The sequence below is a fragment of the Hippoglossus hippoglossus genome, chromosome 3, assembly GCF_009819705.1.
Source record: "Hippoglossus hippoglossus isolate fHipHip1 chromosome 3, fHipHip1.pri, whole genome shotgun sequence".
Classification (NCBI taxonomy): Eukaryota; Metazoa; Chordata; class Actinopteri; order Pleuronectiformes; family Pleuronectidae; genus Hippoglossus; species Hippoglossus hippoglossus.
In genome coordinates this window covers 10,420,346-10,433,682 of record NC_047153.1, presented here as the reverse complement: position 1 = coordinate 10,433,682, position 13,337 = coordinate 10,420,346, and the positions used below count along the sequence as shown (strand labels likewise).

Below are 13,337 nucleotides of genomic sequence, written 5' to 3'. Positions count from 1 at the left end.
AGTCATGGGGTCATGTCCCACCCCTCCACAAAATATAAGGGAAATGGGTTGAGTAGATTTTGCATAATCCTGCTAACAAAACAAATAAACAGACAAAGACATAAGCTCCTTGTCAGAGGCAACTGTACTCAGAACCACAAGGGCATCCAAAGTAACAAATTCAAGATATAACGTCGCACACAGAGAGACACATGTACCCACTGAATGTCAACAAGGCAGATCAGGAGCTCTGGAATAGTTATGATATAGATTTATGTGTTCTGACATCCCACAGATGGTGTGAATTAGTCGGGGGGGGGGGGTGCCAGCACGAGTTCAAGAGAGATGACCTGGCCTTCGGTCCGCCACTCGGGAAACCAAAGCAACAGATTCACAAATCTGCTGCTGCTGCTGCGGCAGTGAAACAAGCCAGAGACGGCTCCAGCAGCTGTTACTGAAACTACAGAGGAGAAAGTGCTCCCGTAAACTGCCCTAATCTCATCATCCTTGAAAGATAAACAGCACTGAGAGGAGCCACAGTCGCACAAGTGTGCATCAAAATGGACTGAGTGATAGAAAAGCAACATTGATTCCGACAAAGAGCAGAGGAGGAATTTTGTAAATACGAAGACGCACAATCGAGACCAAATGGGTTTCTAAACGCGTCATGATTGATTTTGTTTTTCAACGCCTGGATATGATTTTGCATTTGAGAGTAGTTTTCTATTAGCTGGAATTTACCGGTGATATGAAAGTTGATATGAAAGAATTATTTCATCAAGGATTTTTTTTTTTGGAAATGTAAAAGTGTAAAGGGCTACAGGTTTTCGTGACAGATTTCATCTCTTCACGAGATACCAGGTTCTGTGTATTTTACGGAATGAGCCAAAGAGCTGACAGGAGGCTTTATGTTCCACAAACAGAAAAATAGAAAATTATGAGATTACCAAAAGGTGATATTTGCCAGAGTTATATCATGAAATGAGGGATGGAAATATAAAATTGAAAGAAAAGAGGAAATATAATAAACACACAGTAAATATGTACAGAGAAGACGTGACTCACCTGATTGATGTGTTTGAGTTTGTCAATGATTTGATTTATCACAGGGTCGGCGTCCTTCACCTTGACTTCTGGGTTTCCACTCTGAGCTTTTATCCCATTGCCGACCACACGGAGGGTGTAGCTGTGAACAGAGTAGAGAAGACATAGAGTCTGTGAGTATCTTTATACACCTGTCATCAGAAACACCACAGGAAAAACAAGAGAAATACCAGTGGTGCAAGGTAACTCAGTACTTTCACTCAAGTACTGCGCTTAAGCACAAATTCTTGTACATCATTTACTGCTTTATTTTACTTCATCCCCTTTCCCTTGGGCAATATTGTACTTTGTACTCCACTATATTTATTTAAGGGGTGTAGTTGCTAGTTCATTTTCACGTTAAGATATCATCCATCCATGCATTGTCCTTACCACATTATCTATATCCTCCAAGATAGGATCTATCTGACATTGGGCGAGGGGGGGGGGGGGGGGGGGGCCCCGGGGACCCTGGACAGGTCACCAGCGTATCACAGGGTCAACAAACACAGACAAACAACCATTCACACCTATGGTCAATTTAAAGTCTTTAGAAGAACATGCAAACTCCACACAGAAAGAACCCAACCAAACATTTACACATTACACATAAAACATCATAAGCTTTTAAATGCATACATATAAAACAGTTGCAGACTCTAGTTGGAGCTACAGGCCATGTTTTATTTGTCTCTTAGTTGTTAGCAGTTCTACCTAAGAGAGACATTTCCCCTCCAAACATAGTTTATTTAAATGCATGAGGCCCACAAAGGTAAATCTCTGCAATATTTCACACATAAATACACAATTACATAAAAGTAGAAGAAATGAATACAGACTTCTTTGGCTTGAATTGGCTTTTCTTTATTTCTTGCTCCATGAATCATCTCACAAGAGCTCAGATTTATCTTAAGAGCCTTTATAGGGCAACTATACATAATGTAGTTAAAACTAACTCCACCTGGAGCAGCAATAAAATGCTGCTTACACATAATTGAGTCAGTACACACAATATCATAATATCATAGATAAGATCCTTTATTCTTTATCTAACCGAGGAAAAGTCCCATTCATATACTTTTTCTCTTCTTCCAGGGAGTCCGGGTCAAGATGGGCAGCGATTTCAATTAAAAAAAAATTCCATATATAAGTACAAGCAGAGATGGTTAACACAAAATAATATGCTAAAACACAAACAGAATTAAGCACAGAACAGATGCAGAAACATACCTGGAATCAATGGCATAAAATAATTATGGAAAATAAAAGCACTTGTTAAAAGCAATGGACATTGTTTTATAAAACCTGATAATCTAATGACACCTTTCTACATTGTAGTAGAGCCCATATGGATTTGAGGGAGCTGATTCCAACAACAATGTTAGAAAGTAAAAATAAATTGATATTGTTATATCAGCCAATACATACACCCCCCCAGTTATTCAACCTGTATGACAAAAAATGTATTTGAGGCTTCAAATTTCATATAAAATGTATTAGAAATAACTATAAATGAAAGAAAACCACAATACAACTACATACTTTTAACATTTGTATGTAAAATAAATAATAAAATCTTTTCGTCAATATTGAATACAAATTTTCATATACAGGAGGTCACCGATATGTCTACTTAACGGTAATATCTGTGGATAACATAGGCCAACCGATCTATCAGTAAGACTCTACATTGTAGTATTGTAATAGTACTTTACTGAAGTGGAGTACTTCTTCCATTACAGAGGAATTCACCCGTGATGTGTCAGACAAGCAAACTCACCCTTGTCCCTGTGAACAAAATCAAACCTGTTATCTCTTCTTCTCTCCAGCAGCAGCAGCAGCAAAATATGATCAATAAAGTGAACTCATAGAAAAGTGATGGTGTGATTCATTTGAAGTCATCTGCTGAGGTTAAAGTGGGACTGTTGTTGTTGTTGGAGGAAACATGGTTCACCTGCACATGAATGTGTGTCTCTGCTGCAGCGCTGAGGCTGTATATTATTTCAATGGTTTATCAAAACTATACATCAGACCCCATATACAACTATTAATCCACACTGTGAGTCCACTATACCTTTGACAAAATTCATCTATGATTTGTGCCCTGACGTTTCAATATGCAGCATTAATCCTGGCTTTAAAGCACAGTGTTGTTTTTATAGCTTGGTAAAAGGCTTCAGTTCATCTCAAGGACTCGTCATTATTTAGTTTCAGTGCAGTTCAGCTTTAATCGCCGACCACGGCAGCCGATGAGTGAACGCAGCTCACGTCTCCATCACCACCACATCATTTCATCAAACTACTGGATCAAGGTAAAGTCGCACGTGGCGGAAAGTTCAGCTGAGTGTGTGTGTTTGCTATATCCGGATCGGAGATTTAAAAATAAAACATAAAAAAAAAAATCAATCAGTGGCTTAAATGACTGGTGAGTGATTTCGCAGCAGCTAACACAAATTGGATGTTCTCAAGCAACATAAGGTCAGAGGAGAAGAAAAAGTATGAATAAATAACGTTCAGGAAGCTTGTGTGTCTAATTTATTTAAAAGAAAAGGTGGGTGGCAGAACTCAAACTCACTCAGTTTGTCTGGGTCCTTGAGATGTAATGTTGATGTTAATTTCCTGCAAATCTGAGTGGGATTAGTTTGGGAGAAAATACATCCAAAGTCCTTTTAACTTGTTATCAGTGGATAGTCTGATATTACCATTTTCTTTCGTTATTAGCTCCTTCTCGTCTTTCTGTGGCCTCTGTCCTCATCAGCTCTGCTGTGGCTGCCGTCAAATAAAATATTAACACGAACATTTAGAATGTGTCTGCAGCGGCGGCGCTTTGAGCGTCTGTTCTGTAAATCACCAAAGATAACATTTATAAAAAGGAGTTTGTTTGGAAGATTGAAACAAAAAATATGACGCAATATGTGAGGTTATTCAATCAAAGATAGATATTACAGAGGTTTACTGTTGGCAGCTGGGGCCCAGGTGGTAGCGGGTCGCCCACAAACCAAAAAGTCGGGGGTTTGACCCCATCCTCTCGTGCGTTGTGGAAGTTGTCCTTAGGCAAGAGGCTGGACCCCAAATTACCCCTGATGGCTGTGCTGACAGCGTATGAATGGTAGGGATAAAAAGCACAGTTTATATAGAGGTGTATAAATGTGTGTGTGAATGAGTTGATGCTACTTTTCCTGTAAAGTGCTTCGGGTGGTCCCTATCTAAGCTAAATGAACACAAGCTATAGAAACAGAGTTAATTTACCGTTTGGCTTAATTTGGACTCAGACTTGCTCCACTGAGTGTGCCACGTGTCATTTAATTTCCTTTCAAATCAATTTAAAAATCATAATAATTAATTTGATCAAAAAGATGTTGGTGCTTGGACCTTCCTTCACCCAAAGCTGAGTAATTAAGGAAAAGGTTTGCACACATTGAAGAGATTTTTAGATGCAAGAGGATGGAAACATGATCACCAGCTGCAGTTCGGAGTAACCGGCCTGTTGCATTGCCTGTCGACAGAAAGTTCTCAGATGATTTTCTGCCATGACACGATCCCTTTGAATAACTGGACTTCTTGAGTGCATCTAAACCTATTGATCGATCAGAATGTGAGAGTGAAAGCGAAGGCCCATGTTAGCTCGGTGCAGCAGGCGCCTGTGGCTGGATGCTGACGTGTCGGGACTAAGCTTCACCTGATCCATGTATAATGCAGCTAGGATTCAGCTGCCTCCAGCTCTGTTTAATCCCCGGACACACCTGCTGAGATTGAGATTGTACGTGTAACAACCGGAAAGACCATAGTCCTCATTGGGTCTCGCAATTCTATAAATTGTTAAGGGTTCAACCTGTTAAAAAAAAAATAAAGGAGAAAAACAATCAGTAGCAAAGGAAGTTTCCTGGGCTCAAGTGCTGCACTTGTAGCCTTCGATAATCTCATATGCTGCTGACAGTTATCATGAGGTGCCGTTCTATGTTACAAATAGCACAAAGGTCCACCTCTTCATGACCTTTGCTGCAGTCTTTTTCCTCCTCTCTGTACCGTGTGGTTAAAAGCAGATTGAGGTGATTACATCAGAGCCATCTGTGCCCAGTTACACACGATGAAACTGTGCACGGCCCCACATCTGTAAAAAGTTATTACCTAAAAGTGTTTATAATGTGAAAACCGCTGCATGAATTAAGATGCAGTTAAATGTGAAGCATGTATAAAACATTAACATTGGTACACACACACAGACACACACACGGGCAGCTCCTCTTGCATCCAGTAAAGAATGTATTTCATTATGCTACTGGGATCCATAACCTGCAACACATACAATCTGGTGCAGGGCTGGCAATGCAACACAAAAACTCTCCGGGGGTTGCGACACCAGAAAATGAGGGTCTGCGGCTTAAAAGGTGCCACAGATAAAAAACATTGATCACAGTCATCATATATTCTTCAGATGAGCAAAAAGCACAGTAGCATCAAGCCTACAAGAGGATATCAAACAGCAGAGTGATTGCTCGCGTCTCTGTGGACCAGCAGCAGGATCCTATAATCTATAACCTTCTCCCCAAAGGGACGCTTGGTTTGCATCTCATCTCTGCTCACACTGCTGTTTCAGCCCTTAGATTAAAAATGTCATTTTATTCTTGGCTCTCATCCCCGTCTCCTTCAGCCATGTTTATCTGTAAGTGCAAAACCCTCGTGTCTTTGCCTCATTCCTTGACTTCAGGACAGAGTAGGATTGGTTTGTAAGGAAATTCGTGCTGATCAGAGCACAGGAGGAGCAGCGTGGCTCTGTTCAGTCTGTGGTTGTGTAAAAAAAAACACAGATGCAAGCTACCGTGCAGAATCGGATAGTTTTCTGTTTGTGATATTTTTGTCTCGGGTACATTATCGTATTTGTAAACTTCTGATGCTAAGGACAGGGAAAGTTGGAGAATCGGGCAGGAATTTGACTGTAACACAACGCAGGCAAATCAAATGAAGAGAAGTGAATGCAGCTAAAGAAGAATTTTCTTAACAACCTGACAAAACAAAGTTCAGCACAACAAAAACACAGTGCAAGTTCAACTAAATATAGAAATACTGTGAGCTGCACAGAAAATACAAAATCAAGTTTCCAGGTGACAGCAAAAGAAAAACCTCTTAAGACAACGACGTTGCTGCGATAGTTGTGGCTGAGTACTTTTATCTAGTCTAATAAAGAATATGCTGTATACATATACACTTGTGCACTCGCTGTAAAGCAGATACCTGCAATAATATCACAAAGTTGAAACCAAAATAAACTCTGCAATAAACTTTAGTCATTTGGAGCCATGTTCAGTACCCACTCTCCTTTTAGCTCCGTTTCCGCTTTCTACAAACTCCTCAGGGAAATATCTGCATATCTTTTGCAGCGATTCAGTGCTGAGCAGATATTATACAGAAGGTTTTTAGAGTCATTTGGCTGCTGGTTTGAGCCAAATGACTCTAAAAACCTTCTGTAGAATATCTGCTCAGCTGTGGTTGAAACCGAGAGCGAGGGTGTACAAAAGCTGTTACGGCCCGGGAGCTAAACAACATGAGCTGAAATAAAGGTGCGTAAAGCTGAGGGGAGCTGCAGAGGGATCTGTGTTCTTCAGGTGACCCTTTCAACACTGTCATATTTACATTACATTTTGATTTTATATGTTTTCATACTAAGAAGTTAATAGAGATTACATGTATAACATCTTAAATGCCTATTTTTTGTACATTTTTGCTGTATTTCTGTACATTTTTGCTGTATTTTTTATATGTGGTGTTTGTTGACACATTGGTGGTGTTGTTTTATTTCTGATTTCCATCTGCATTAATCAAATTAAGTCAAATTCACTACCTGGCAGAATTTAAAGTACAAATTGGTTTTGGATGCATTATACATACATTTACATTTTTCTACATTTGCTTGTAAGTCTACAGACTGTTGTCTATAACACAAACTAAGATGCAGTGTTTAAAGCTGCTGGTATTTAATCAATGAAGCAGTTTACTGAAGGACGTCATAAGTCACAGGCAGCTCATGTTTTAGATCCATAACTGTGCTTCTGCTGCCTTTGCTGTATCAATAATGAGCTGCGACTGAGAATGCCTGTTAATTACTGGCAGTTAAACCCATTGTATTTCAATTGCGACTTCACATAAATAATTACTGGGGGTGACAAATACGATTTTAAACAGAAAGCGAAACGTGTTATTTTCCTATACATTCGTTCCACAAAGATCCGTGAAAATGAAAATTGGTTGTGTAAACGCAGAAATGTATTTTTTCCCCCGAGAGCAGCTTCATCAAAATGTTATGGAAGGAGGAGTTCAGTGGCTCGTGAGATAAGGCAGGTTGACTGTGCACACATGTGCATGGCTGGCTGGGTTAGAAACAGCGCTGGCCTGAGGCTCGTGGGCTACAAGGCAATACCTAGTTGTCACAGAGGAAACGCACCTTCTGGCTCATCGCTGGGCGCTGAGAGGATCTGGGAGAGTGTGCCACTTCAAAGCAGCCTGTTCCCTTAAACTCAAAGGGACAGAAAATACTTGAGGCAAGACAAAAGAACATATGCAGTTTATTGTGTAAAATCAACAAGAGGGCCATGCTTCAAACTAACATCTGTTTGGTGCAATAACCCAGAGTTAATATGGCAATAAAGAAAACAATACAAGGTGACACATCACCGTAATCAAATAATGCATCAAGATTTCCACACCTCCTGCAGGGAATGAGTGCATGTGTATACTCCACAGTACGTACAGTAAGGCCAGACGTTTCAGATGTATCTATAGGGATGTCGTATTTATCTTTATGCACAAATTCAAAATCAGATAAATTGATTGACAAAACTTTTGCAGACAGGTTGTAATTAGGTATTTTCATAAAGGATTATTATAATCAGGATTACAGTGTTTGCCGGTATGTGTATCTAGAGCTGTGGACCTTCACCGGGAGCTGTGACAAAGAGGATAATACAACAGCACTCAACGTTGCCTCTGGCAAAGATTTAGGTCCAAACATCACTACTGCCATGTTTGTTCCAATTACCAGGAAGCCCTGATCCTTGAAGTTGTATTGACTTGTGTCAGTGAGAGACGATGGAATTAGCCAAACAGAGCTGTTTGAACAAGGTGGCAGCGGTAATTAATATGGTGTGGTGGTCGGTCGGTCGGTGGGTAATGGGCATTTTGTGTCAGGAGTCTGAACTGTTATACTGAGATGTTGTGGGTTTGCTGTTATGAAGAGACACAGTCGCTGCAGATTCATTAACTTAGTTCTGCAGGACTGCGAAACTCTGAAGGAGGAAATTAAGAAAAAGTTCCCTCTGATGGCCAACAACTATCTTCTTTTATTAAAAGTTAAAATTTAATTTACTTGTGTTTATGTTGAGATAAGGATTTTTCCTCTTAGTTTGATCCTGGTACCCGGCTCAAGTCTCCATAAATTGCCAGAGTACGAGCAAATGGGCGAACCCCTACAAAGCATAGCGGGAGTCTTTGAAGGCCCAGAATCTGCTTACTGGGAGGAATGTGGTTCAACATGGACACAAATAATCCAACTCACTGCTGGAAAACTTTCTCAGCGAAAGATTTCTGTGTTTGTGCTGCTTTGGTGGGATTTGGTTTAAAATCAAGATTTTAAAAAAAGTTAATGTTTTTGACTGAATATATTTGCAAAGCTATTTTATTTATTAAATCCTCTCATGATAGCCAAAGCATGATTAATGTTTTCAATGGCTTAATTAAGTTAACATGCTGAGCTGGATTAAGGTCGGGGGAATCATGTAATCCTCAACATCGTGGTCTCAATTAAATATTGAAAAAGTTAAAAAAATGAGTTAAATATTTAACCAAAACCACAGTGTTAAATGTTCTGTAATGGTCTTTTATGAGTCTAAACATGCAAACACACTGGACATATGTGACCTCCAGTGTTAAATTGCTTACATTGAAACACAATAACCTCCTCTGCCTGGTTTTATGATGTGTGCTACTGTGTTATTAACATTGACTGTATATGAGATGGACGACATGACAGCTTACAAAAGTGAAGCCAAAGTGTCCTGATTACCCCCTGGTGGCTGGCAGCAGTATATGTCATAAACACTTCCACCTCCATGTTAGGGGATGGGTCATGGACCAAACAAAAAAAACATAATCGAGATTTTCTCAAAGATGGTTTCTGTCAATTTAGGAGGAAACCATTACAATTTTTCTGGAAAGTTTGGTTTTGATTAGTTATTTGATGCTTGAAAAACAAGGTGAAATGTCAAGAATGACAGCGGAGACTGGCTCGTGATTGGTCGATCGCATGTACCGGTGGAACTTTTTTTTACCGCAGCTTTGTCCCCAGATTGTTACTGTATGCAGATGCAAATGATGGCATTTTGGCTTCATTTGTGGATAGTGGGAGGAAGTGGAGACACGTCATCCATCTTTATATACAGTCTACGGTTCTTATAGTGTTTTCACATCTGTGTAATTTATCTGAGTATTGGTTTGGAACTGCCGTGGTGAAAATACTACCCATGGGGACAAAATAATCTTGAAACTTCCTGGATTGGGAAAAAACGCTGCCAGTGAATCTTATGCAGAAAATTATGCTTCTTCCCTCGTTCTCCTTAACAATGACACAACAGCTTGGATGGTGGGGGGGGGCGGGGGGGGGGGGGGTGTGTTGTTTATTCATTCATTCATGTTTTGTTACATCGTGCGTTGCTTGGGGAAATTTACGACTCGCGCTCTTTAAAACGGCACCGAGCCGCGAAATCCCCGCACGAGGGGAGCGAGGCGCGAGCTTGTAGCACAGACACTTTTCTAAATCTACAGGGGGGAAATCAATACATGCATCTATTTATTCACCAGTTTTCTCGCTAACAACGGAACGCCGCCAGTACACTCGGGTGTTAACAGGTGGCGATATCAAAGTCAATGAGGAAATTTCAATTACGCACCTGCGCTTCAAATAGTGGCTGCATGTCAAAAACAAAGCTAATGAATGAGCGCTGACTGCCGCGTGTTTAGGTTTATTGAGGTCTGACACTGCTTTTGTGGCTGTAACCTCCCGCTGCACCAGCCTCGCCCTGACAGCCACAACAAAGCTATTTATAAGTGTATATAAAACACATTCTTCCAACACTGTAGACACATTTACATAAAAAAAGGGCCAGCATATGGCCTGGCACTTCTCTTGACACCGACACCCAAAACACTTACCTCACATCCACAGAAATCCATTATTCGGGGTTGTTAAGAGTGTATTATATCGGAGCGATAATTTCCCACTGAGGATAAGTGGCTGTGTGTGAGCCACTGCAACATGCATGCTCTTAATGTTAAATAGATATCAGAGGTCCCCAAATTGCACTGGAACTTTTATAACGTCTCTTAAATATTGGAGTTTTATGGAGGGTAATAAGGACAAATGGAAAAGTTGGCTATCCAGGAGCTACAATGGCCTCATAAAAGCAGATGGTCACCGAAAGAGGGAATTTTAAAAGATGTTAATGCCCCACAAGGGCAGTAATGTTCAGGATTAAACAGATGTGGCGAGAGCAGGGCGGACGATAAAAGACACATCAGAGCTTTTATCTTTTATCTGTGATCAACATGCTCCCATCTAAAATAACGTTCTGCTGTATTTCCTGTACCCTGCATAAATACTGCATCTTTTCCATCTGTCTGGAAGTTTGATTTTACTGCAACGCAGATAAATATCTGGTATAATTTTTTCCATCGTTTTTTTTTTTTTTCTTTCTGTCTCAGTCCAGTGCAGATTATCAAAAATAATCACTGACGATTTTTCTCTCTGGCACACAACGTAAGAGGCTTAGTCATCTTTGCTATGTTCATCCTCTGACCAAACTTGTCCAAACCTCCAGACCTGCTTCTTGAAGATGCACAGAGGAGGATGCTTATGAATTTATGAGGCGCTCTGTAAACACGCATAAACAAATCAACAAGCCTCGAGCAACACTCTCATTCCCGAGCTATCAAACCGTCAAAGCAGCGCGGATGTCAGGTTTAAAGTAAACACTTGAGCAATGATTGGACTTCCTCTCACAATACCACTGTTTCCCATCCAGCACGGCGGTGGAGCCAAAGGAGGCCAGATAGATTATGATCAGACTTGAAGAAGCCTGCTTCAGCACTTTTCTGCAGAGATATTTAAGCCAGGATATTAACATGTCATTTGTCAGCGCTATGCTCAGCAGTGCTGCGACTCTCTCTGTCTGTAAATGATCAGTCCTTTGCTTTCAAAAGTCCTCGTGTCTGTACGAGCAGAACGAAGCGAAGAATTTCAGATTCTAAAATACATCAAGGTGAACAGAGACAGATCTGCACCCATTTGATCCAATGCAGCTGACAATTGGCTTGAAAACAGTTTTTAAAACAGTTACAGGCATTTTGTAGCTGTCTGCAGTGATGATAGAAGAATTCAGCACAAAGAGTAAAACTAGCAGTGGCACGATGTAAAATAATTTATTAGGGAGTGAAAGTCACGCAATTTAGCTGACATTAGAATTACTAAAAACATAATATTGTTACTTTATGATACTTACAGTAACATGCCTTTACTTAATCTAATCTATACGGAGGTGAAGAAAGACAGATAATATTAGAATAATGACTATAGCTGATAAATAAATGTAGCATATTAAAATGTATTACATCTGCCTCATAAATACAGTAAAGTATTTAAAAAAGCTTAAAAACTACTAATATGAAGTAAAAGAACTTCAAAATTCGTTCTTGAGTAAATAAACCATTATTTGCCAACACCGATTTAAAATACAGGTTTTCAGCTATTGCACCTGGACATATCTTCAGCAGAGCTTTTGTGGTACTCTCTCAAAATGTACCTAACACATTGGAACAACTTGTGGTGAAGTGCGATCAGCTTGTGTTTGCTTCTGCAGATCCCAGTGCCAAACACTGTTGGAAAGTTGTTAGACAACATTTCGCTGAAGCTGGAGGAAGCACCAGTAGTTTTCTCCTTTTCATCAACACACATCTAACAAAGTCCTCCACACTTTAAACCTTCAGCTCAATACAATCGACCATGTGGTTCACTGTGTCAGGAGATGCACATCGTTTCTCTGTGTTGCAAAGGTAGATTAAAGAATATAAACATGAGAACAGTGGAGGAGGCACCGTCATGGCAGCAGATGTTTGTCTGATCACGTTCAATACATCCATCAAGGGATGTTGCCAAAAAGAAATGAATCCAAGCCCACATCACACAGTGGAACTCCAGTTACTCCCTCTCTTCAGGCATAAATGCAGCTGAAATGCTAAGTCACAGTCGCTCTGGCTACAGTCAAGTTAGTCAGAGATGCCCTCAGGCAAGCAAAGAGAAAAAAGTGACAATGGAGGAAAAAAAACATGAAAATCATGAAACGAAGGAACCATGAGAGGGATAACAACAGAAGGATCCCCTACAGCACTTTGCTTCAGATGTTTTCATCTGTCTTTTACACCATTTGAACATGTACATTTAAGTTGCAAGAGTTCAGTGCTTAACTTTTCCTCCTCTCCATACTGACAAGATCCTTTACTAGTTTAATTAACAACAGCTATGATCCCAATAAGCCAGGCTATTGTATAGAAGTTACATTATCCTGGCACGACTACGTACATATAGGACTAATAGGAAGTATCCCTTCACCACATGGGGGGAATGAACACAGGGAAAGTAACTCAAAAATAGACGCAGTGTGCCGTGTGAGTACTTTATTATTATAAACCTGATCAATGTAAATGTAGCCTTTAGTATGCAGCATGGTCAAAGGAAGATCCTTGAGATAAATCAAACTCAAGAAAATCAGACTGATGGGTTAGCGCTGTTGCCGGTTTAAATCCCAGCCTGGCTGAGATCGTTCTGTGTTGAGTTTTCATGTTCACCTCATGTCTGTGTGGGTTTTCTCTGAGTGCTCTGACTTCCTCTACAGTCCAGAGACATGTAAACTGGAGTTAGGTTCACTGGAGACTGTAAAAGGTGTGAATGTAAATGATTGTCTGTCTCTGTGTCTTTGTCTTGCGATACACAGACGAGCTGCAGGACAAGTGGTACGGTTGATGGATGGATGAATATTAGAATGACAATAATGATATATTAAATACATACTCCTTTGTACACAGTGTGAGATGCCAAACGCTAATTCAAAGTCCCATACAAACACCACTGAGGCCAGTGTAAAGCTCTAATTTACAACTATGTGCTCAGGCTCCTGTCCTCTAATTGTTTTGCCACAGCTGGCAGGAACAAGCAGCTGCATCTGCTGCTCCTC

At 40.3% G+C, this 13,337-nt stretch overlaps 1 protein-coding gene across 1 annotated transcript in view; it reads right to left on the bottom strand.

Annotated features, from left to right (window-relative positions):
- The window catches only part of LOC117759175 (glypican-5-like), a 117,053-nt gene that overhangs the window by 56,145 nt on the left and 47,571 nt on the right, over window positions 1-13,337 (bottom strand). The window contains exon 7 of the mRNA XM_034581131.1: window positions 1,045-1,165. Coding sequence (XP_034437022.1) covers window positions 1,045-1,165 — 121 coding nt within the window. The remainder of the gene's footprint in view (window positions 1-1,044; window positions 1,166-13,337) is intronic.